Source organism: Monodelphis domestica (assembly GCF_027887165.1).
Source record: "Monodelphis domestica isolate mMonDom1 chromosome Y unlocalized genomic scaffold, mMonDom1.pri SUPER_Y_unloc_1, whole genome shotgun sequence".
In the NCBI taxonomy this organism is placed as follows: domain Eukaryota; kingdom Metazoa; phylum Chordata; class Mammalia; order Didelphimorphia; family Didelphidae; genus Monodelphis; species Monodelphis domestica.
Genome location: NW_026605000.1, coordinates 407370 through 434568, shown reverse-complemented (window position 1 = coordinate 434568; position 27199 = coordinate 407370). Strand labels below are relative to the sequence as shown.

Below are 27199 nucleotides of genomic sequence, written 5' to 3'. Positions count from 1 at the left end.
AAAGAGTAGAAAATTAATAACAATAACAGTTCTTTTAAAGGTATATTAAGCAAGCTATAAAAAAAGAATTAATCTCTCAAATGTTTCTGGTGTATAAAATTAAACATTGAATACTTTTCATATTATTTTCTAAGAAAATAAGAATCAATAGGGTTGGTTTTTTTCTTCTTACATCTGTCCCATTTGAAGTTGTATCTTCTGATTGCCCTCGTGAAATAAGTTTTCTTGGCTTTCCTTTCCCAATCTTCTTTTCCTTGACTGGTGAAAGTGCCAGTTCACATTCATTGAAATTTTCTTCTAAGCCAGCTGCTTAAGAGTTAAAACAAAATTTACAATGGGAACTCTAACTTGGTCTCTCCATCTAACCACCCACTTCTGGATTTTCAGATTCAAAAGCCTCTAACACCAAACAAAACAGTCAGCCAATATGTGGTGAAAAATATACAAACATATACAAAATTAATAAACCCTGATCTCCCTGAATTTGTCCTAAGCATGAATTTTAACACAAATATGTATTTTATTCTCCTTTGTATTCACTCAGCATGTGCTTACACATGGACTTGTCCCTCAAACTCCTCAAGAATATGGATTATTTCATTCCTTATTTCTACTAGTGTTTTTACTTCATATGCAAATAATAGTGTGCTCTTAAGTATATCACTTAATTTATTTGTTACTGCTTTCTGAATTTAAGACCAAGCAAGAGATAGAGAATATTACAAAATATTACCAAAAATTACAAGATATTTCGAAATACAGCGATATAATCCATGTTTGTTTTTTTTGTTGCCTACTGGAAGGTTCTCCAGCCAGACGTGATAGACCTCTGGCAACACTGAATGGCAACTGAAAAATATGTCTTCTCAGATATTCACGGCAGTCACAGAAGAAGATCATGAATTAGGCCATAAAAACTTCACAAACATGCAGACAAGCAGAAATATTAAAAACATCTTTTACCAATCATAATGCAAAGAAATTTATATTCATAAAAGGGCCACTGAAACAAAACACTAAATTAAAACAAAAAATTAAAAGTTAAGAAGAATTGAAATAATTCAACACCAAAGAATGAACAGGTCAAAGAAAAAAACTCATAGAAACAATAATTTTAATAGTCTATTAGTTCTTACAATGACAAGAAAAATAATTTGACAAATTAAGCATGAGTAAAACTAATCTAAACAAACCATCAGCATTTCAGTATATTATCCAAAAAAAAAATTGAGATAAAGAAATCAAATTTTACTCAAAATCTACTTAAACTACTTTACTATAAAATATATAGGAACCATTTTAACACAATTACAAAACATTAACAAAAACAGAAATCAAAATAATTAAGAGAAAAACTGGACAATCTTAGCTGTGTGAACAACCTCAACAAGTCACTTTAACCCAAATATCTAACCCTTACTGCTCTGCACTCACTATTCAACAAAAACTACTGGGAAAACTGAATGATAGAAACTAAGTAGAGGCCAACATCATTATCAAACAGGAAAAAAATCTTAAAACAGATATGCTATTTATACATAAAGGATGAAGAGTTTTAAAAGAGCAAAATAATTATTATCTCACATTTCTACTTTATTGATTCTATTTATGCTACATTGTTTTGATAAATTATTCAACAAATTAGTCATACTCAGACCATTCTCTTTCTCAGTTTATTCATTTTTCAAATGTAACAAATTCCTGACTAAACAATAAAAAAATGCTCACAAATGTGAAAAATTATTTTTGTTACATAAAATTTAAAAGATTTTGCATTAAGTGGATGCATGTAATATTACTAGAAAAGTAGGAAACTAGGGGAAATGTTCTGGCAATTTTCTCAAAATATCTCATTTTAAAAATAAATATGGTATTTGAATAAACCTGTTCCCAAACTGATTGTCAAAGAATAGTAAGTTTTCAGAGAAAGCAAGCAGCTATCAGTCTTATGAAAAAAATTACCAAACACAAAAATTATAGGAGCAGCTGTGGGAAAACAAATATTCTCATGCACTACTGGTTGAGCTATGAGTTAGACCAATTATTCTGGAAAGCAATACAACTATGCTTCAAAAATATTAAATTGTGAATTCTCTTTCATATCTATTTCCCCCAAAGTTTGTAACTCAATAACTAGAGGCTTTTCTCACTTTTCCCCATCACTGCATGGGCACCTATGAAAACTCTGACTGATTACCTGTCATTCCTATTTTTGTCATGAAACAAGGCACATGTTGGCTGCATGCATACCCCAGCTTGCTGAAGGGACTGTTCCCCATCTCCACAGCACCCACGGGCATTTTTCACATGGCCCACTCCTCTGCCCAGCAGCCTAATGCAAGCACTTCCTCCTTCTGCTGTCTGGGATAATGAGGGCAAGGCAGGGCTCACAGGCAGCTTGAAGATACTATTTGGATATGAAAACTCTAAAAGGTTTGGCACCCCTGGACTAGGCTATGTTGTCTTATTATACAATTTTTTGATGACAATATTTACTCTTGTTCTTCTATGGTTCCTGATGAGTCATATTAATTATGCCTACTATCATCATGTGGGTTTTATGAGAGATAAAGCTATAAAGCCTAAATTTTACAGAGAAATCAATAAAATTTTAAAATAAGAGTAACAATAAATTACTTACTGGCATGTCACAAAAAAAAAATTTAAAAAGAAGCAGCGAGAAAAAAAAGCCTATATTGTAAAATGAGTCCTAAATCAGACACTTACTCTCAATTTCTTCCTCTGTTTTCATCTCTCCCTCTTCTCCATCCCCTCTTTCTCAGTACAATCTTGTGTAAACCTCAAAATGTCTGGATTGTATTTATCTCTAAAAGGAAAGACCTGGACTAAACGACATCCAAAGTCCCTTCCAATTTTAAATCCTATTTTTTTAGATCATTATGCTAATATTAATTACTCTTCTCAACTTTATACAATTTGCTACTATGTCTTCTATATTTTACCAAAAAGTAAAAGCATTGAGTAGTTTTACCTTCAGAGTTATGTCCAGGTTTCTTATGTTTTTTACAATAAAGCCTATAAAATAAAAGTTAAAAATTATCCAAGGAATAAATCAATTTTTAATTTTGTTTAAAAGCAATTGCTTATTCATTATAAAATTTTTAGAAGATTTGAATAACTTCATTCATTTCACCAGCAACAGAATAACTGATTACATGCTCTCAAAAAAATGCAGAACATATATAAAACTGGAAAATAAAGAAAAGTAATCACATGTAAATCCCTTGTGGAGGTTCCTCTTGCATTTGAGCTTTGTCACGTAAGGCACAGACGTAGTGATATGTCCTACGACATGTTTTCACATCACATCCAATTGTTGCTCCTGGACAATGGCATAAAGAACACATCTACAGCAATATAAAATAATTAAGGTAAGATTTCACTATATGCATAATATTGTTAGATATTATTAGAACAGATATGTATCAAGTTCCAAGAAAAAAGGATTAATCATTGAAATAATTGTACTAGCAATAATCATTCATTTTGTCATTCAACTCTCATTTGTAATTTATTTCAACCAAAACTAACTACTTTTACTTTACACACTTAAAATTTAATACATTATCATGCCCCATTGAGTAGCTAATATGACTAAGAGTAATAAGCGTGCTCTGAGTCAGTAATAATAAAACTGATGCAAAAAAAAATCACTGAGATGTCATAACAAAATGGCAAAAACAACCCAAAAATGGTAGTAGAAGGCTTTGGGGTTGCAGGGATACAGAATGATAACAGACATGATGATACATAACTGATGGAACTGTGAAATGGTTTTTAAAAGTAGTCTGGAATTATGCAAATAAAGTAGCTAAAAGTATCTAAAACCTTTTAATAAAAGGCTCTAATCCAGGACATATATACAAAGGAAACCACTGATAAGAAATTTCTAAACACCCCCAAAATACTTTTGAAAATGGTACTTTTTTTTCAAACTCGGAACTGAAAACAAATTAGATGTCCATCGACCAGAAAATGAAATATAACTATCCTGTAAGAAATTGTCTGAGATGAATACAGAAAATCATGGAATGTTCTCTATGGACTCATTACAGAATAAGCAGACTCAAGAGAATGCTATAGACAATAATTCCAACAATATAAATGGAAAGAAAACAAAAGTAAATTTAGGAGGTAAATATATGGCTCAGTAGATAGAGGGCTGCCCTCTCCACTGATTCATTCCTTACAGAGAGGTCTAGAAGTATCAATTGTGCTGATTTTTTTTCTCTTTAAAAAAAAGGGGGGCTTTTTATTAAATGGGATGGCTCTCAGGCCTAGAAATAGGAGGTCCTAGGTTCAAATCTGGCCTTAGACACTTCCTAGCTGGTTGATCCCGGGCAAGTCACTTCACCCCCATAGTCTAGCCCTTACTGCTCATCTGCCTAGGAAGCAATACAAAGTTTTTGAATGAATGAATGAAATGAATGAAATGAGTGAACGAACGAACGAACGAACGAACGAACGAACGAACGAACGAACGAACGAACGAACGAACGAACGAACGAACGAACGAACGAACGAACAGGATGACTCTATGGCAGAGGAGAGATGCCTTATATGGAAAGACTTCCTAGGAAATTATTGTTCTGCTAAAAAACTAAAAAAAAAAAGTAATTCAACATTTTCCTATGCTATAGTTAATCTCAAAATATTTTGCCACTGCATTGTCCACAAGCATTTTTGAATCATTACCTTGTCTTTAAATTTTTAGCACAATTCAATAGTGCTTGCATGTTTGAAAGGCAATTTTATCATAAAAATCTCCATTTGTTAAAAGTACAAATGCTATGATACTACCCAAATTTACCAGGGAGAAAGAGACTAAGTAGCTCACCTTGGAACACAAAGTTTTTAGGCTAGAACTAAAATAAAATCTAAGATCAGGGATCCAGTACAGTTTTCTAACTATTGTCCTCATATTCAAAATGTAAAATTATGAATTAAAAGCAAAAGAAATGTGGATCATTCTTCTCCATGGATTACAATTTACTATTTGTACAGAATTACATTCATTATAAATCAACTCATCACAAACCAAATTCTTTTTAACAAATCTAACATGCCTCAGAGGTTGTCTCAGACTTTCTTTCCTTTAATGTTTGTGGTGGGGCTTTGTGGTTTTCAAAAAAATTATCAACAGAAATTATCCAGACCTTTACTAATGTTGAATGCTGATTTCCAGGTTGTTTTCCCTCCTTTCTCAGACAACTAAACATCTGACTCATTATTTCTCTCTACCCCAACCACAGTTCTCATGTTTAAGGGAATTCACCATACATACTGGGGTACCCTCAAACACAACTGCCTCCTCAACTCCTAGGACTTATACCCTCACTTTCTACTCAGGCACATACCATAACTCTTCTACTTAAATGACCTAAAATCCTTACATTTCTCTCTGGAATAATAATTACCTATCTTTCCAGTTTAGCATCAGCTTTGTGAATTAACAGTGGGAAATAAAACAAGAACAGATAAAATAAGAAAACTGAGGGAAAAAATATTTGCACTTTTTCATTTCTAAGCTATAATAGGGAATGTATTCAAATGTAAAAGAATTAGAACTTTCTGCAAATGCTAAGTAGTCAAAGAATTGAATTAACAATTTTACAGAGAAAGAAATCCAATATTATTGTTATGGCTATTCAGTTGTATCCAAACTTTTGTGACCCCATTTTGGGGGTTTCTTGGCAAAGCTAATGGACAGTTTGCCATGCTCTTCTTCAGCTCATTTTAAAGATGAGAGAATCAAGGCCCACAATGTTAAGTCATTTATTCAGAGTCACAAAGCCAATAAGTTTCTGGGGCTATATTTGAACTTTTCTTTCTGACTCCAGGTATGGTGCACTACCCACTGAGCAAACTAGCTGCCCCCAAGCTAGCATACATATAAAACTAACATAACAAACCAAGATTAGCCATATGAAAAAATACTTGAAATTGTTCTTGGACAAAAAAGAGAAAAGATTCATTAATATATTATTGGTAGAATTGTGTGGATAGAATTTGCTCCCCAGGACTCTCTTACCTAGCATCCCATTTGTGTGCTCATGCTGTGTGCAAACCCTTTGTGCTTACATACATAGGATAAAGTTTTGGTGCAACCTCACCTCCCTCTTTTTCCCTGAACACAGCTGCTGAAGCTGGCTGTCAGCCAGGTAAGAGAATTTACAAACATGGTCTTACTTTAGTTAGAAATTTAGGCTTTGAATTTCTTCTTTTTTTAATTTCTTCTACTTTAATATAATTATTAATAAGCTTTATAAAACTAATACTTAGAGTGATTGATATTAATTTAAATCTTACAGGATGGTCCAACTATAAGGAAAGCAATTTGGAGCTATGACTAAAATCTATTAAACTACATAAACTTTGATCAGAAACTATTATTATTTTTATTCCTTAAAGGAAAGAAAATGAAGATATGCACAATTTTTCAAATGATATTTTTTAACACTTTTCATAGTGGCAAGGGAATTTAAACTAAGGGGATATTCATAATTTGGAGAATAGCTGAACGAGTTATGGTATATGAATTAGACAGAATGCTATTGTGCTGTGTAAACCTCAAAATTCCTTAGACTTATAAATGTTGGAAATTTCACCATTGGGATATTTCATACTTGGAAAATTTCTTACTGATAGTCTATTGGAATGGGAACCCCATTGGCATGGGAGGTTCCTTCTCTTCCCTTCTTCAGATTACTTTAGGACAGAAACCTTTTGCTGAACAATGGAAAGGACTTTGACCTATGCTTAAGCATAGAACAGGAATTTCTTTGAGTCATGATTGATTTTAGAATTGATACAATGGAGATACTTGGAATAAATCTCCACCCTATTCAGTCCTAACAGGATTGAGTAAGGGCTGCAGCCTAGATCAAAGATTTAATCATTTGAAAATATGACCTTCAACAGACATGTGCAAAAGCCAGAAACCTCTGGGCGGTCCTGGGTTAAGCTGGAGCCTCCATTGGCACAGGGAAATTGATGAAAAGTGATTGGTAGATGGGTGAATGGAGGGGAGGAACTTGGATGGTTTCCTTAAAGATAGGGGGTCTGGAGTCTTGGTTTTTTTGAGGAGTTTGGTCGGGGTGATTGCAGTGGACTCAGAGAAGCTTGCTCTGAAGGAAGCTGAAGGTGGGGGCCTCTGAGACTGTTTCTCCATTTTGGTCACGTGAGTGATAGGGACTGATCTCTTTTCTTTGCCCCAGCTATCTAAGGGCTTGGGCCTTTTGGCCCAGCCTAAACAGAAGGGGTATTTAAGCCCTATTCCCTTCTCTCCCTTTTTTTCTCTCTCTCTCTCTAATTCCTTTCTTGCTCCTATTGTAATTAAACTCCAAAAAAGGCTGACGGCTGACTTGAGTTTTTCATTTAGGAATTACATAGCTGAATTCCTCATTAATAGAACAGGGAATAATAATCCCTTGCAAATCTGAATACAACACGCCCATCCTGCCAATTAAAAAACCAAAAAAAGGGCCCGATGGCAAGCACATCTATAGATTTGTACAGGATCTAAGGGCAGTGAATAATCACGTTATAAAGAGACACTCCGTAGTTTCTAACATACATACTATTATTTCATCTATTCCTAGCACGGCTACATACTTTACAGTAGTAGACTTGTGTTCAGCTTTCTTTTCCATACCAATACATGAAAACTCCAGGCATATTTTTGCTTTCACCTGGAAGGGATCACAATATACCTGGTGTCGGCTGCCACAGGGTTATGTCGAAAGTCCGAGCTTATTTGAGCAAATTTTGAGCCAAGACACAGACAATATAACATTTAAAAATAGCAAATTAATCAAATATGTAGATGATCTACTCTTGGCTTCAACAGATGCAAAAACATGTCAAGAAGATAGCAAACACCTTCTTTTGGAATTGCACAAAAGAGGACATAAAATCTCTAAGGATAAAGTTCAATGGTGTCTCCAAAAAGTAGAATATTTGGGATTCATCTTGACTGCGGGTGCTCGTTATATTTCTCCAAAACGAATTGAGAACATTCAAAAATTGAGTGCTCCTACCACTAAGAAACAGCTGAGAGCAATTTTAGGAGCAACAGGGTTTTGTAGACAATGGATTCCTTGCTATGGGGAAATCACTAAACCCCTTATAGCATTAACAAAGGATTCGGTTCCTGAACCCCTCAAATTAGAGCCTGAACACTTGTCAGCTCTATCAGATCTAAAAAAGGCTATCATGTCTGCCCCTGCTCTAGGCATCCCAGATTACAACAAGCCATTTACTTTATATGTGCATGAGCGAAGAGGAGTAGCCTCTGGTGTGTTAACTCAGACTTTGGGACCTTCTCAGTGCCCAATTGCTTATTATTCTGCCCAACTAGACCCAGTAGCAGCAGGAGCACCACCATGCCTTAGAGGAGTAGCTGCTACAGCCTTACTAGTAACAAAAACCATTGATTTAGTATTGGGATGTCCATTAACAATAATGTGCCCACATGAGATAGAAGCATTATTGGTAAAACATAGAACACAGGCATTCTCGGATCAGAGAATTACAAGGTATGAAATAACCTTATTAAATAGTGAAAATATTACCTTGAAACGCTGTTCAACTCTTAACCCTGCCACCTTGCTTCCAGATTTACCCACTTCAGGAGAACCATTACATAACTGTGAAACATTAGTGTCCATGGCAGAAAAGCCTCGAGATAATCTCTTGGACACTCCCTTAAACAATGCAGATCTGATTTTATTTACCGATGGTTCCTCTTTTATGAGGGATGGCATACGTTATACTGGAGCTGCCGTAGTCTCAGAATTTGCCACTGAATGGTCAGCTTCACTACCTTCTAACATTAGCGCTCAAGGAGCAGAACTCATAGCTCTAAAACAAGCTTGTATAATTGCCAAGGATAAAAAGGCAACAATTTATACGGATTCTAGATATGCTTTTGGCATTTGTCACTCAGTCGGGATGCTATGGCTCCAGAGAGGATTTTTAACCTCAGCTGGAAAATCGATAGCTAATGCAGAAATTATTAATGAAGTTCTTTCTGCTCTCAAACTGCCTAAAGCCCTAGCTGTAGTTCATTGCTCTGCCCATACAGGTGGCTCTGACCCTGTCTCTAGAGGAAATGACCGAGCAGATGCCGCTACAAAACTAGCAGCCATAGAAGGACCTGGATTAATTTTAACATTAACAACCACTGATAATTTAAATTTATCACTCTCCTATAATGAAAAGGAAGTGGAAAAATGGAAACAAAAATTTAAAGCAAAACAAATTAATGGAGTATGGGTGTCATCTGAAGGAAAACCCCTGCTCCCTAGAAGTTTCTATAACCAAATTTGCCAATCTATTCATAAAAATGGTCATTTTGGCACCCAGGGCATCGTGGACTCTGTCGAGAGTATGGATAGCCCCTGGTATAACTACTGTAGCCTCTAAAGTATGTTCAGCCTGCCCTATTTGCCAGGCATATAACCAACATGCATATCGTGGAAAAGCCTTTGGGGGACGTCCTCTGGCTTACACACCTTTTGAACATCTACAGATAGATTTCATAACAATGCCAAAGTCTGGACGTTATAAATTTTGTCTAGTAATCGTAGATCAACTAACCAGATGGCCGGAAGCATTTCCTACGACCCGAGCCACAGCAGATTTTGTTGCAAAGATACTTTTAAAAGAAATTATTCCTCGTTTTGGCCTACCAGCACGTATTGACTCCGATAGAGGGAGTCATTTTACCGATTCTGTCTTAAATCAAATATATTCTTGCTTGGGGATAACTCCAAAATTCCATGTTCCATATCACCCCCAGAGCTCAGGCCAAGTGGAGAGGATGAATAAAGAACTTAAGACTATGATTGGCAAATTATGCACTGAGACCCATTTAAAATGGCCTGAAATTCTCCCTCTGGCCCTATTTTATCTTAGAAGCAGGCCTAGAGGAGACTTACATATTTCACCATTTGTGATGCTTTTTGGACATCCGCCTATACAGGCTAAGCCTTTCTCCCCGGCTTATACATCGCTATTAGGGGGAGATATTACTATTGCTTCCTATATACAGGAGTTACAGCACAAACTACGTGAACTTCATGAATCCGGAGCTGCAGTACAAGCTGGACCATTAGACTTTTCTCTGCATGACCTGAACCCAGGAGATAAAGTTTATATCAAGAATTTCAAGCGAACTGGAGCAACTGAACCTTCATGGGAAGGGCCATTCCAAATATTATTAACTACTCCAACATCTATAAAGATTGGAGAAAGAGACTCTTGGATTCACTGCTCACATGTGAAGAAAGCATCTTCTGCTGAGACTGATTGACTCTATCCTATCATATAAATTGTGACTCTATCTTATCATAAGAATTGGAGATAATAATCCATAGACAAATGGATGCTGTTTTTTTTCTCAAGAATATATTGAATTACCGATTTTTTTTCTTATTTTTTCTTATTTCTTTTCTTTTATTTTTTTATCAGAATATTTGATTTTTTTCTCATTTTTTGTACTGAAGGTACACATAATTAATATTAATATTATTTTTCCCTGCAGTAATACAAGTTAATATATATACTCTTGCTATAATATCAATATATGCCTAAAAGCTTTAAACTATGGGAACCTGCCATTTATTGATAAAATATTATAGGACTGTGATTAATGTTTGTGTCTGATTCCAGGAAAAGGGATAAAAACAAGGAGCACAGACTAAACCTGAATAGTGCCAATAGAGCACACATGAAATATTAACGTGAGACTCGAGGTTGTGACGCTTAACTTATGTTTAAGTCGTAGGACTTCCTTGTATCTACACTCTTTTCGAAGTACTCAAACAAGTACAAAGCTTGACTATCATGCTGGCTCCCTATATCTCTGAAGGAAAAAAAATCAGACAAGGGAATGACATTTCCCCATCAAAATAGAATTCTAATTCTTTTCTTCTTATATTATGGCAACTTCCTGTAGTCTTGGCTACAAATGGCTAAGTGAAATATTACTGCATTCTGTCCTACATACTTGTGGGATAGAAATTACTTTAAACTGGACCTATACAAGGTCTATTTTGAATTTTTCTTATGTTTTTGATTATTTTTCTATTCTTTTGATAATTGACACATACACCCCCATAACTGAACATTGCATTCTGAGCTAAACTTGATTTTTTTTTAAAATACTTACTTCAGAGGGGATTGTATTTTAATTTAAAATCTAAGAATTTTTGAATTTTTTTTTGTTTGAGATTGTATTTTTGAAAAAATCCAAGAATTTTGTTTAAGATTTTACTGTTATAAAAAAATTCAAAGATTTTGATTTTGTTCCAGAAAAGATCTTCAAGAAAGAAGCTTGAAACTTTTATATCCAGAGAATGAACTGTTGCAGAAAGATGCCGAAAACCTACACTTCATCAAGAAGATCAAGAATGAACTTTGGATGTGATTGATTGGACTGAACTTTTGATTGAACATTTATTGTAACTGTACACATTTATGCCAAAAGGGACTGCCCCTAATTTGGCTTTCTGTCAATGCGCCTAGCAAACATTGGTTTTGCTTTCTTTTCTTTTCTATTTCCTCTTTCACTATTCTAATTTCTCTTAGAAAATTGAATATTGTGTATATCTTTAGTTAGAAGTGAATTTAGAACTACAAATTGATTATGTTAAATGATCAATGGGGAGACTAGTCTCCCAATGATCATCAGGGGGGATTGTAAACCTCAAAATTCCTTAGACTTATAAATGTTGGAAATTTCACCATTGGGATATTTCATACTTGGAAAATTTCTTACTGATAGTCTATTGGAATGGGAACCCCATTGGCATGGGAGGTTCCTTCTCTTCCCTTCTTAAGATTACTTTAGGACAGAAACCTTTTGCTGAACAATGGAAAGGACTTTGACCTATGCTTAAGCATAGAACAGGAATTTCTTTGAGTCATGATTGATTTTAGAATTGATACAATGGAGATACTTGGAATAAATCTCCACCCTATTCAGTCCTAACAGGATTGAGTAAGGGCTGCAGCCTAGATCAAAGATTTAATCATTTGAAAATATGACCTTCAACAGACATGTGCAAAAGCCAGAAACCTCTGGGCAGTCCTGGGTTAAGCTAGAGCCTCCATTGGCACAGGGAAATTGATGAATAGTGATTGGTAGATGGGTGAATGGAGGGGAGGAACTTGGATGGTTTCCTTAAAGATAGGAGGGTCTGGAGACTTGAGGGGGTTGAGGAGTTTGGTCGGGGTGATTGCAGTGGACTCAGAGAAGCTTGCTCTGAAGGAAGCTGAAGGTGGGGGCCTCTGAGACTGTTTCTCCATTTTGGTCACGTGAGTGATAGGGACTGATCTCTTTTCTTTGCCCCAGCTATCTAAGGGCTTGGGCCTTTTGGCCCAGCCTAAACAGAAGGGGTATTTAAGCCCTATTCCCTTCTCTCCCTTTTTCTCTCTCTCTGTCTCTAATTCCTTTCTTGCTCCTATTGTAATTAAACTCCAAAAAAGGCTGACGGCTGACTTGAGTTTTTCATTTAGGAATTACATAGCTGAATTCCTTGGCGACCTTAAATTAATATATATCAGTCTTTTAAAGTGATTCCCTTGTCACAGCTGCAAGATATAATTAAGTGGATGATTTCTGAAAAACTTAGAAAAATTATAATGAACACAATACAAAATTAGGTAATCAGAAACACTAGAAAATAAAATAATATTGCAAAGACAAACAACTTTGAACTTAGTATATAACTCTGATCAACACAATGATTAATCACATGATGAAATAGCACTACCTCAAGCTATCAGTACAAACTTAAAAAAAAAAAGATTAAAAAGTGAAATAGCCAAAAGATCACCAAATTGAAAAATAGAGTAGGACCTGTTTTTTTTTTAAATTTTAATCAGAAACATAGCTACCTAAAAAAAACTATAAAGCATACAAGAAAAAAAAAACTGTGAGTCTCAAAATTAATAGGGAAAACTTATTACAAAATTTACAGAATAAAATTTAAAAATTAAGAAAATTAGTTAAAACCAATGTACAATGTACAATGCTGACAAAAACACTAATTAAAGAAATACTGAGAAAATGTGAATACTGCGAAATATGTAAAATCTCAAACCATTGAAATAACCCAGTTTAAACAAAGTAGAAGTCAATGAACAATGGGAGGAGAAAAAAAACTCAAGGTCCAATTACATTCACCAATTCTAACAAACATTTTCTTCTAATACTATGTAAACTTGTTAATAATTAATAATTGCATTATTAATATTAAGAAGAAAATTTTTGTAAAATAAAAATAGGGTGTTGATACTTTGGTTTCAAGGATAGACAAAACAGAAAGAAAATTACAAAATAAGCCTTCTGAATATTATTGTAGAAATTATACATATCAGAAAAGATAAAACAAAAATATTAGATTATACCCTCTATGACTATTTGGATTTATAGCAGGAACACAATTATTTGTTAATTTGTTAAACTATTATGTGCCAGGCACTTTGCTAACATGACTTATAATTGTATTTGATTTTGTATTTGTATGTTTTTGTATTTGTGATATCTAACATAAAACTTCATGATTATATCAATAGATACAGAGAAAGTTGTGATAAAATTCAATACTATTTTCACTAAAAAATTGTAAATTGTGAGAATAAATGCAATGTTTAATATAGTAAATAATCTTGATCTAGAACCAAAAACAAAAATTACACATACTGGAGAAAAGGTAAGGTTGATTAACAAGATGAGAGAACTAGACATTCATAATCACAACTATTATTTAACAAAATACTTTAAAATACCTATAAATATCAATATGCTAAATAACATTGCTAGCTATAGCAACAAAACAAGAAAAGGAAATGTAAGATATAAATATTACCAATTAGCATAGTTGCAAGATAAAAGACAAATCCACATAATTATCAGCATTGCTATATAGGAATGAATGAAGGCTTTATCAGATGATTCATAGCCAAGTGCTATGCTAAATACTGGATAAACACAGAGAAACTCAATGCTTTTTAAGCTCAAATCTAATGAGGTAAACAATTCACAGAAAAGATTTCAGCTGCCAAGTCAGAGGTAAAGGTCCCAAACTAAAAAGAAAGAACCTTATGGTGCAATGGCAAAGCAATTGCTAAATTTTCTTTAATCTTTATCATCTTTAATCTCTTCTACTGAGAAAATCCTCTCCATTTCTGATGTGAACAATTTGTCAGGTCTAAGGACTTTGGCAGCAAGGGTACTCCTATCTGGGTCTTCTGTAGTTGTAGCTGAAGCATCTGAAGGAGTCATCCCCAAGTTGTGTCTCCACTAAAGTTGCTACCCGTGAAGGATTTCTGAGGACCTTAACTGAAAGCATTGCTATTCCAAAGGTTCTGGGGCCCAGGATTCTAGACTGTTCAGCCTGGCAAATATTGCCTCATGTATAACCTACCCTTTTCTTACCCCTACTCCTCTCCTTGTCTCTCCCTCTCCCTCAGACACTATTTCTATCTCTATACTCTGCTCTTTCTCTCTCTCTCTCCTTCTGTCTTTTTTCTCTCTGTCTATCCCACTTTCTCAGTCATTCCTTCTTTCAAACTTTTTCTCTGTCTCATTCTGCCCCTATTTCTCTCTCTCTCTCTCTGAATACCACTCTCTCTTTCTTCCATCTCTCGTCTCTGTAGAAGGGATATTCTTGCTCTCTCCCTACCTCTCTCTGTCTTTCTCTCTCTGACCTGCCTAGGGTAACATGACTTAATAAGGATTTGCCAGTATTATGCTGGGTAGCTAGGTAGAACCAAGAAGATATGAGTTCAAATTTGGTCTCAGACATTTACTAAATATTAAATACATGACCCTGGGCAAGTAACTTAACCCTGGGGTCTCTAGTTTCCTTATCTATTAAATAAGCTAGAGAAAGAACTAGAAAACCACTATAGTATCTCTGCCAAGAAAATTCTAACTCCATATGAAATAGTAATAATATTCTAATCTAAAAACTCCAAATGGATTAGGAGGGGAAAAAAGGCTTCCTCAGGAAATTTTATTAAAATTAGAAACCAAAAAATAAAAGGATGGCTCACTGAAATAGACTAAGAATAAACAACCTCAAAAATTTAGTGTCTGATGATCCCAGCTCATTGTTTTAGAAAAACTGCTGAGAAAACTAGAAAAATTCTCTAATGCAAAAATTAGATTTAGATCAATATCTCACAACAAGATAAAGTCAAAATGGATATATGATTTAAACAGAAAGAGTAATATTATATAAATAAACTATGGGAACATAGAGAATAGTTTACCTATAAGATCTATGGAAAATTTATGACTAAAAAGAAAGAGAACATTAAAGATGCAAAATGAACAATTTTGATTGTTAATTTTAAAAGTTTTTGTACCAACAAAACCAATGCAACCAAGATTAGAAAGGAAGCAACAAACTGGGAAAAAATGTTTATAGCATATTTCTCTGATAAAGGTCTTATTCTCAAATATATAAAGAACTAAGTCAAATTTCTAAGAATCAAAGTCATTCCTTAAGGATATCAATAGGCAGTTTTCAGATAAAGAAATCAAAGCTATCAATAATCACATGAAAAAATATTAAAGAAATGCAATTTAAAACAACTCTGAGGTACCACCTCATACTTATCAGATTGGCCAATGTGACACTAAAGGAAAATAACAAATGTTGAAGGAGATAGGGCAAAATTGGAGCACTAGCTGGTGGAGATGTGAATGGACTGAACTATTCTGGAAGGCAATTTGGAATTCTTCCCAAAGGACTTTAAAAGAATGTCTGCCCTTTGATTCAATACTAATACTATTACATCTGTATTCCAAAAAGATTTCTTTTTTAATGAGAAAGGACCTGTTTGCAAAAAAATATTTATCATTGTATTTTGTGGTGGCAAAAAAACTGGAAAACGAGGGGATGCCCATCAATTGGAGAATGGCTGAACACATTGTGGTATATGTTGGTGATGGAATACTATTGTGCTCAAAGGAATAATAAAGTGGAGGAGTTCATGGAGACTGGAACAACCTCCAGGAAGTGATGCAGAGCGAGAGGAGCAGAACCAGGAGAACATTGTACACAGAGACTAATACACTGTGATACAATCGAATGTAATGGGATTCTCTATTAGTATCAACGCACAGATCCTGAACAATTTGGAAGGACTTATGAGAAAGAAGCTATCTACATCCAGAGGAAGAACTGTGGGAGTAGAAACACAGAAGAAAAACAACCACTTGATCACATGGGTCAAGGGGGACACGATGGGGGATGGAGACTCTAAGTGTTCACGCTAGTGCAAATATCAATAATATGAAAATAGTTCTTGATCAATGACATGTAAAAAACCCAGCAGAATTGTGCATGGGTTATGGGACGGAGGTGGAGGTAGGTGAAGGAAAGAATAAGAATCTTGTAGCCATGGAAAAATATTCTAAATTAATTAATTAAATTAAATTTTCCAAAATTTAAGTTTAAGATATATACTGCACATCCATTTGAGATATCTAAAAAGATAGCTAGAGATGTGAGACTGGAAGTAAGGAGACATGTTGGGGCAAGAAAGATGGATTTGAGAATTATTACCATAGAAGAGATCACTGAATCTCTGGGAGTTAAAGAGATTACCAAGCAAAATAGTCTAAAGGAAGAAAAAGGGCCATGTCAGAACCCTGAGACTCCTATAGTTAGAGGGAATTATCTGGAGGAAGATAAAAAGAGAAATAAAAGAGAACTAGGAGAGGGATGTCCTAAAATCCAAGAGAGAAGGACATCAAGGAGGATAGAGTGATCAACAATGTTCAAAGCAATAGAGAGGACAAAAATGGGCACAGAGAAAAGGCCATTGGATTTGGCTCCTAAGACAGCACCGGTAACTTTGGAGAGAGCAGTTTCAGTGGAACAATAGGAAATTAAACTGTATGGGGACAAGAAAAAAGTTAGAGAGAAAGCAAAAGGACCTAGTGTATATGGCCTTTTTAAAATTTAGCTACAAAGCTATCATTATATAATGGTAGCTGGTTGGAATAGAAGGATCAAATGAGGTTTATTTTCAGGAAGGAAATGTTTATGGCCCTGAAAAGGAATAAGACTATTTCATGTGAGACTGGAATGAAGGAGAGTGGTAGAAGATACCTGAGTGATGCACATGAGGAAGAAAGAAAATAAGGTAGTTCTCAATAAATTAACTTAATTTTTTCTGAAAATTATGTGGCAAAGATCTCTGATTCAAGAGTAAACAGAAGGTGAGCTATAGAATGTATAGAGAGGATAGGGAAATCTGAGAATTATCAGCACACAGACAATTATTGAATCCATAGAATCTGATGAGATCATTAAATAATATAGCAACAGGAAAAAAAAAAGAATAAGGCCAAAAGAGGGATCCTTAAGAGACTTCTCTTGGGGGCAGCTGGGTAGCTCAGTGGATTGAGAGCCAGGCCTAGAGACGGGAGGTCCTAGGTTCAAATCTGGCCTCAGACACTTCCCAGCTGTGTGACCCTGGGCAAGTCACTTGACCCCCATTGCCTAGCCCTTACCACTCTTCTGCCTTGGAGCCAATACACAGTATTGACTCCAAGACGGAAGGTAAGGGTTTAAAAAAAAAAAAAGAGACTTCTCTTATCTCAAGGTTTATCCTACCTATCTGTTCTCTCTCTTTTTTAATTATTCAGAAAGCACATACTGATTTTATATAGGTGAATAGTGGTAGAAGGAATTCAGTAGATCTAAACTAAAGATTATTGTTCCAGATCAACAGACAAAAACTGTTATTAATCTTGTATTATGACTTTATGTTACTTAAAAATTCTAAAAGTTAAAATTTCCTAGACATAGGAAGGCCAATTAGAAGGCAACTTCCACAAAAGAGTTTTATGGAAGAGCTAACCAAAACAGTACTCATATTGTTACTAAAACACAATGCACCATCTTTTATCTACCTAGAATGAAGTCCTTTCTAAATTCTGTCTTTCAAAGAAACCCTAGTTTCCTTCAAGACAGCTCCAATATTACCTTCTTAAAGGTTTTCCAAACTATGCTAAAAAATTCAGCTATTTTAATATATTTTCTATATGCTTTCATATACCTTTGTGCTGTTTTCCCATACTGGATGGAAGCTACTTGGGAACAGGGATCTTTTCATTTTTTTAAGACTCTGTGGGGGTTCACTATAATTATGCAGATCATTCTCAAAATTTAAGTATCCAGCACTTAATGGCACAACTTATTTACAGTTATTATCATTAGTTATATTTTCTGCTGCCTCAAATATTTAGCACTATTCAGTTCCATTAGGGTTGGTCACAGTTCAAGTCCCACTACTGATACATACTAACTAGGTGATAAAATACAACTAATTTAACCTCTCAGTGCCTTAAAACTAAGTTATAGTCAAGCTGTGGATCTGTATCAGTATAGAAATTTTCCACAAAGTTCCCTCACAGACTTAATCAGACTCCCTAACTCTTAAAAAAATTTAAGAAATAGGGGGCAGCTAGGTGGCTCAGTAGATTGAGAACCTTGAGACAGACAGGAGGTCCTAGGTTCAAATCTAACCTCAGACACTTCCTAGCTGGGTGACCTGGGCAAATCATTTAACCCCTATTGACTAGCCCTTACTGCTCTTCTGCCTTAGAACCAAGACACAGTATTGATTCTAAGACAGAGGGTAAGGGTATGTTTTATTTTAATTAAGAAATAAAAATATAGGCAAAATTTTGTATCTTAAAAATACATATTTATTTTTTAAAAACTGTATGGCTTACCAGTTTAGTGCCTCTTTTTATTTCCTTTTGAATATCTTCAATAGAAAATCCACCAAGGCATTCATTATCAGAGTTGGATGATACCAAAGCAGATGAAAACAGCTATAAATTATACAAAAAGAAACTTTAAAAATCACTCTGATCTTGCCACAGCATCATGTAATATATACTCTTAAAATATACAAAGGATATAATTCTAAAGAAATAAAAATTTTTAGTATTTAGTAAATACCATTTAGATTTTTTTTATTATACCTACCATACATTTGTGATGAGCTGCTACTTTCTGGTTTTCAGATATTAATAGCTGTCCACATTCTTTGTCTCTACTAGATTTACAAAACCCACATTTATGCATTCTTGAATACCCTTTTTTCTGCCCAGCTGAGCTTGTCATTGTTTCCAATTAATGACACTGAATACCTAAAAGACACAACAAAGCACATTAAAAAAGCAATGTAATTCATTTTGAAGAAAAACTATTAGCTATGAATAGCAAAAAGCTGGTTGTGCAAATTTCAGATGGCAGTGTGATAAAAAGGAAAGACCACTCCACTTGAAGATTTTGTATAACCTCAAGCAAGGTATTTCAAACCTCACTAAATCCTTCATCTTTTTTTCAGTGTCAAGGGCCACACTAGCTGACTAGTGAAGTCTATAATTCCTCAGAATCAGGTTATTAATTAATTGAGAAAAATTTCAGCTAGTTTTTAAATAAAATTTTAAACAAAAATTTTAACTTTTATTCATTTAAGATCCTATATTTTAACAGGATCTCCAGAAGATCTCTTCCTCATGATGTCTTGTTTTGATACTGTCCTCTTTAAATTTGCACTTTTAGATTAAAAAAAATTAGGTTAAGGGGCAGCTGGGTAGCTCAGGAGATTGAGAGCCTGGCCTAGGTTTAAATTGAATCAGACTCCTCCTAGCTGGGTGACCCTGGGTGAGCTACACAATCTCCACTGCCTAGACCATGATGGTGAACCTTTTAGAGACTGAGTGTCATATCCCATCCTTAACCCACACAAGGAGAAAGCACTCCTTTGGGTTGCTGGAGGGACAGGTAAAGTAAAGAATGTCCTCAGAGAGTATAGAAAGAGGGAGGGGAGTGACCCAAGCACTTCACTCCCCTCCAGATCTGCCACATGAGAACTGTCTACTTTACCCCTGACAAGGGAGGAAGTAAGTGAAAAGGAAGGGAGCAGCTCTGTCCAAGTCCCTCTGCCTTTCTATTAATGAACTGAGGGGAGACAAAGAACAATACATACCTCAGAGAGCACTCTGCATGCCCTCTTTTGGCATGTGTGCCATGGGCCTAGACCTCACTGCTCTTCTGCCTTGGGACCAATACACAGTACGGAAGATAAGGGTTTAAAAAAAAGGAGAATGGGTAATTTTCCCTTAGGCTAAGCCTTGTGGATGGGTATTGACCACCTGGGCGGATCAGAGTGTAGGAGGGGAGAGAGAAAAGGGAGAGGAGAAGAAACAGACTTTTCCAAACAGGAACTTAAAAGCAATGGTCTATTTAAAAGGATACCTTTTGATTGTTCTGGTAATTTTATTGCCTTCACCTGCGTGTCAGGGAGAAGATTCAACTAACTTTGAAGGGGCAAATTGGTGGCTCAGTGAACTGAGAGCCAGGCCTAAAGACATGTGGTCCTGGGTTAAAATCTGGACTCAGATACTACCCAGCTGTGGGGCCCTGGATGAGTCCCTTAACCCCCATTGCCTAGCCCTTACCACTCTGCCTTCCAACAATAGGCATTTAAATGGATAAGAACCCAAGGAACTTCAAAGAGACTAGAGGTATGTTTTTAAGGCATTTCAGACTCCAATGGTTATAAAAATCTCTGTATTTCTATTGCATTTTCCTGATTGTTTTGTTTAAAGTTTAACTTTGTGATTTTAAGTTCATATATTACTGGATTCAATATTATTCTGTTACACTGTTCATTTGAATGTACTGAGTTTTGACTACTGTTAAATTCTGTCGTTTTTTTCCCCTATAACCATATTGAAAAAAATATTATTGTAAATAAGCCTATATATGAAAAAACAGCTTTTTTCTATTTTTGCCTTTGTAAATTGTCACAGAGAGGATAGATGGACTTATTCAGCACTGGTTACAATTGCTATAACAACCTTTAGAAAATTTAATGTGCTAAATATCTCAAAATTATTTTAAGGGTTTTTTAAATATGATTTTTGGAATTTTTTTTTAACAATCTCTGGTTATTTTTGCCTGCCCCTAACATGAGGTGTAAGGCCTATTCTAGTAGCTGAAGTGAAATACAATTATAACCCCCAACCTTCCCACATTTCTAAATATGTGAATGGAAGTTAGGGCAATTAATCTCAGGGCATTTGTACCCCTAAAAAAGCCTCCAAAAATGAAGCATCTCTCATTTATACTCTTCAGCTCATTACTTTACTTCCACCAGAATGATATTTCTTGATTATGTTCTTAACCCAAGATGAGTTTTACTTTGTTTAAAAATATGTTTATTACCAAGGTTGAAAGATTTGCTATGATTGTAAAACCTTTTGACAAATATCCATCAATTCATAGGGTTTTAAAAATGCTATACAGCAACTTGTGAGAAATATGATAGTGTGTTTGTTTGCTATTGTAATTAATTGGGCTATTAAGAATTTTGAGGATATTGATATCTACATATTTGTAATACTGTTCTTTGAAAATGAAAAATGTTACCTTGTTCAATTCATTAGTTTTCACTCACAGTGGAGCATGGCCAGACATGAAGAGGAAATGGATCTCATTTTTGGTGAGAAAGCTTGTATTCTGTATTTTCTTAGCTGACACAGTGTGTCAATGATTATAAGCTATATTTTTTAATTTTTTAAAAGCTCTTTTATTATTACATTTTCTTGCATGTGCAATATACTTTTTCAGGTTTTTTTTCTCTTTTTTATATTTCAAGCACATGTCACCTGTGACAAGGAAATCACTTTAAAAGACTGATATATATTAATTTAAGGTCACCAAGGAATTCAGCTATGTAATTCCTAAATGAAAACTCAAGTCAGCCGTCAACCTTTTATGGAGTTTAATTACAAACACGAGGAAGAAAGGAATTAGAGAGAGAGAGAGAGAGAGAGAGAGAGAGAGAGAGAGAGAGAGAGAGAGAGAGAGAGAGAGAGAGAGAGAGAGAGAGAGAGAGAGAGAGAGAGAGAGAGAGAGAGAGAGAGAGAGAGAGAGAGAGAGAGAGAAGGGAGAGAAGGGAATAGGGCTTAAATACCTCTTCTGTTTAGGCTGGGCCAAAAGGCCCAAGCCCTTAGATAGCTGGGGCAAAGAAAGGAGATCAGTCCCTATTACTCACGTGACCAAAATGGAGAAACAGTCTCAGAGGCCCCCACCTCCAGCTTCCTTCAGAGCAAGCTTCTCAGAGCACCTCTCCAACCACTCAGGGCCAAAACTCTCCAACCAACACCCCCCCTCAGTCCTCAGACCCCTCTATCTTTAAGCAAACCATCCAAGTTCCCTCCCCTCAGTTCTCACATCTACCAATCACTGTCCATGTCTCCCCTGTGCCAATGGTGGCTCTCGCTTAACCCAGGACCGCCCAGAGGTCTGTGGCTTTGCACATGTCTGTTGAAGGTCATATTCTCAAATAATTAAATCTTTGATCCTTTGCTACAGCCCTTCCTAAATCCTGTTACCCTGAGTAGGGTAGAGATTGGAATAATTAAATTTTGATCTATGCTGCAGCCCTTCCTAAATCCTGTTAGGCCTGAGTAGGGTGGAGATTGCAATTTCCAAGACCTGGTTCTGTCATTCCAAGTATCTCCATTTTATCAATTCTAAAATCAATCATGACTCAAAGAAATTCCTGTTCTATGCTTAAGCATAGGTCAAAGCCCTTTCCATTGTTCAGCAAAAGGTTTCTGTCCTAAAGTAATCTTAAGAAGGGAGGAGGAGGAACCTCCCATGCCAATGGGGTTCACATTCCAATAGAGTTCCCACTCTCAATAGGAAATTTTCCAAGTATGAAATTTCCCAATGGTGAAATTTCCAACATTTATAAGTCTAAGAAATTTTGAGGTTTACACACCAGCATTAAGATTTTCTTTAACTTTTTGACTTTTCAGTACTATAAGTTTAAAATACATTTGCTAATGCATAACCCAAAAGCTCATGACAATAAAAATGATGCCACTAATTATTTAAAAAATTATGGGACTTTGCTTAATGATTCTATCTGATTCCAGGACAAGAGATACACAGAAGAGCCATTGCACAGAGCCAAAGAAAACGCAATCCAGGATGGATTGATGCACTTCTAGGCCAATGCAAAGGTTTTGAACCTAGTGTGAGTCTTGGGGTTGCGACACTTGACTTAGGTTAAGATGTAGGCCTTCCTTGTGTCCACACTCACTCTGAAAATACTCACAGACGAGTATCCCCGAAACCTTGGCTCATATAATCTGGTCCCCTTTTCTGCCTTTCATAGTGTGGTACCTTTCTGTAGTCCTGGCTATTGGCTGGGTAAATGCATCATTGCTTAGATCATTTTTATTGGGCCCTGATTCAAGGACCTGTTATAGATTTATTTTTCTTTTACTTAGAATTTTTACACATAAGACTTTGATAGTCTATATTTTCATCCAGAAATTTTTCTTTTTCATTTGGATTTTTCTGATGTCTTTTTGATTTCTCTTACCAATTGATTCATATACCTCATACCTCAGCCATGCATCCCTAAGTGATCCTTTTTTTTTTATATCACCCTCTTAATGGGGGGAATGTAAAAATATCATTATTTAAATTGCAAAGTTTAAATTCCTTTTTAGAAGAATTTTAGGTAAAAAAAGATGCCACCTCTCTGAATCGAGAACTGAACTGTTGGAGAAGATACCATGAAGAAGCCTCCAGGCCACAAGCTGCACAAAAATAAACTTTGGGTGTGGTTGATTGAACATTTATTTGTATGTATACTTTCATGCCAGAAAGGGGACTGCCCCCTAACTGGCTTTTTTGTCAATGCGTCCAGCAATTATTGGTCGACTTCCCCAGAATGCCCTCTAATCTCACTGAATTCTCGCCTGGGCCGAGAGCGAGATGGGGTATTTAAACCTGGTTGTGAATAGGCTCGGCCTCTCTTTTCAACTTCCATTTTGGAGCAGATGTGTCTCTTTTCATAATGTAGATGAGGTTGTCTAGGTCCCTGGGCCTAGACATGTGCTTTTTGATTCTGTATTTCTTTAAATCCTTAACCTTTAATAAACCTCATAAAAATTATACTCCTTGCAGAGAGAACTAATTTCTACCTGCCTCAGTCTCCCCTAAATTTTAATCTTTACAGCAGCTGGGTTGCTTAGTGGATGGAGAGCCAGGCCTAGAGATGGGAGATCTTAGGTTCAAATCTGACCTCAGACACTACCCAGTTGTGTAACCCTGGGCAAGTCACTTAACCCCCATTGCCTAGCCCTGACCACTCTTCTGCCTTGGAACCAATACACAGTATTGATTCCAAAACAAAAAGTCAAAGTTAATGCTGCAGAGTGTATAGTGGATTGAAAGCCAGGCTATTATAGGTTCAAATCTGGTCTCCTAGCTATGTGACCTTGAGCAAGTCATAACCCCCATTGCCTAGCCCTTAACACACAGTAGGAATTTAGGGTTATTGATTCTAAGGCAAAAGGTAAGTGTTTTTAAAAAATAAATTAACACTGCCTAACCCTAGAAACATTCAAGTATCTAAACAAGTGTTTTAAGGATTAGGATATAAAAACTAGGTTTCACTTTCATGTGAAGAAATAATGATTTCTTTTATTTGCCATATGTATTTAGGAAATTTTTAAATTTATCTTTAATAATCTCACTCAGAATTTTACTCAAATCTATTTTAAATTTGGAAAAAATGAATTTACTTAAAACTCTGCTTTTTTTTTTCTCGTAACAAATAAATGGCTGGAATTGGCCCATAATCTGAGAGAGTTACAAATTTCTGGCATTATATGGTAGTAAAAGCTCAGTTTTACCTTCTAAAAATTTAGTGATTTGGAGGAAGTCATTTTACTTATCTGACTTTAAGTATTTCTCTGAATGAACAAATTAAATGAATACATGAATAGCTCCTACTCTCAAACCCAGAGAACATTTTAGCTATAATTCAGACAGAAAAGTCCTCAATTCATTAATAATATCAAAGAATATGTTAACATCTCTCTTAATGTCACATCCACCAATGAAATTCCATTAATCTCTGATGTTTAAACATTGGACAGGGGCACTTACTTTGGTGACCAGGATTTTTCTATCTGGGTCTTCAGTAGCCCTGTGGATGGCAAGTGGTCAATACTTTGTGTGAACTGCCTATTATACATCAAACACAGTACTTGAATTGCCTCCCTCAGAAGCAAGATATAGGTTAAAAGTAGGAAAGATGGGAATGTTTCATTTGGGTAGTAAGTGATTATCAGTTGGTGATGGTAAAGGTAATAAAAGTGGGCTCGTTTTCTGGAATTATTTTTCCTCTCAGAATCACAAATTTAGAGTCGGCAGATGAGTTTTACAAATAAGGAAATTGATTTTTTTAAGTGAAAGCTACATACTTAGGGTATTAAGGTACAAAATAAATATAATTACATTATATAACATTAATATAAGTACATAAATTCCATTGGTGTGAAATTTGAATCCACATTCTTTTTCATGAAACACCATGATTAAATTCATATCCTAAATGGCCTCTCAGCTTCTAGTATTTTTATGATACAAAATATCATATTAAAATGTCAAAGCAATACTTCTAAAGCATAAGTGTGATTGTCATTTTAGTTTTGGAGAGCTATGAGTGGCTACCTATTTCTTATAAGGTAAATCAAACTTAATCTCTTATGTTTTCTTAATAGAAATTAAAGTTTTAAAATCTTAACTACCTTTTTTTAAGATCAGAAACTTTAGCTTTTATATCATATTTTAGATTCTGAAATAAGAGAAGTAATTAATTTCCCAAGGTCTAAAGAATCCCTCCAGTGGAAACCTGACTTCCCATACAATCATAAGACTTAAATCATCTGGAAATGTAATCTGGAAACTATTATTGTGGATGCAGAAGCACTAATCTTTTTAGCTATATAAGATATGGAAATTAGAATAATTGTCTCCAAAGTCCTTTGTATTGTTAAATGGTTCAAGTTCAACACTGGAAACAAATATCATTTCCTCAATAGAAGGAAAAAAGTTTTTTCCTTTGTTCTGTCCCTACATTAAAAACAATGGTACTTTTCCATATGATCTAATTTAAAATTTTTCTAGATGTGTTGTCTCTCCCATTAAAACGTCTCTCAGAACTGAACCAACTTTTTTCTTTTATTACTTATTTGTTTCCCTAGTACTTGTAGTGCTCACTACATTTTAAAATTCATCTTTCAAATTTTTGGTGTTCTTAAGTAATAACGTATATAATTATTGTTTCCCTAGGATATAGTTAAACTGCAAATAATAGATCCTGAAATATGTAATAAAGTAATTACAATATTTATTTGGAATTAAGTTAACTGGCAACTGGAACACAGAACTCTTAAATAACTTTAAAATATATAATTATAAAAGAAAGGATTGAAGTAGGCAAAACTTAATATTTGAGGAATATAGCTTCTAAAAATTAAAAAATTATCTGTTAAAAATAGTAATTATAAAAATCCCGAGGGGCAAATATCTCAAAGGCCAACGTTTTCTTTATAAACTATTAATTACATACCCTAAATATAACATTTAACTGCTGGATAACTTGTAAATAATAGCTTTAAACAATTTACATTACTTGGAACTCTAAACCTCCTACTCATTATAATACTATAAGGTTCATTTTGTAAAATCAGAGATCGTAACTGTAAAACTCAAATTATCAATTTTTCTCTTAAAAAGATCTTCCCACGCTCCGTAGGCCCCACCGTTTCCCTCCTTCTAAGCAGTATTTTAACCCCTAAAAAACGATAAATCTTAATAATTGTGACTTACCCCTTTCATCCAAAGAAAATTGTGAGTTAGGGAAGGAAGAAACTCGACAAATTACCTAGGCTTAGAACGTGAGCACATTCCAAGGCCTAAACAGCGTTTCAGTCACCTAGCTACAGAGCATGCGCAAAATCTTCCTTTTTTTTTTTTTTAAACTCGCCCCTGCTTTTCTATTACACATGCGTAGTTAAGAATCGCTTTTTTTTTTAATTGGAAACTACAAAGCTTGTGGATTTTGCGGCTTGACAAGTAAAGAAAAGTTAAGAACCGTGGCTATTATAATAAAAATAAATATATTCTCAAATTTAACTTCCAATACAAACCCAAATACTCCAGAACTTGTACTTAACAGTCATTCAGACACCAAAAATAATTAACTCAAATAACAACAAATATAAATGTCGGGGAAGTTTGTGGGGGAAAGTTAA

The 27199-nt window shown here is 35.0% G+C and overlaps 1 protein-coding gene across 3 annotated transcripts in view; it reads right to left on the bottom strand.

Moving 5' to 3' along the window:
- LOC130456239 (PHD finger protein 6-like) overlaps positions 1 to 26905 on the bottom strand; it is a 39108-nt gene extending 12203 nt beyond the window's left edge. Inside the window, exons 1-7 of one of the 3 annotated variants that reach the window (XM_056809921.1) lie at positions 26775 to 26884; positions 25047 to 25086; positions 19047 to 19210; positions 18788 to 18889; positions 3235 to 3368; positions 2993 to 3036; positions 173 to 309 (exon numbers count right to left, since the gene is read on the bottom strand). In XM_056809921.1, the coding sequence (XP_056665899.1) occupies positions 173 to 309; positions 2993 to 3036; positions 3235 to 3368; positions 18788 to 18889; positions 19047 to 19184 (555 nt within the window). In that variant the 5' untranslated portion in view covers positions 19185 to 19210; positions 25047 to 25086; positions 26775 to 26884. Of the gene's footprint in view, positions 1 to 172; positions 310 to 2992; positions 3037 to 3234; positions 3369 to 18787; positions 18890 to 19046; positions 19211 to 25046; positions 25087 to 26774 lie in introns of all 3 variants that reach the window. The other 2 variants (XM_056809923.1, XM_056809922.1) reach the window with 2 other exon arrangements.
- Positions 26906 to 27199: the final 294 nt, after the last annotated feature.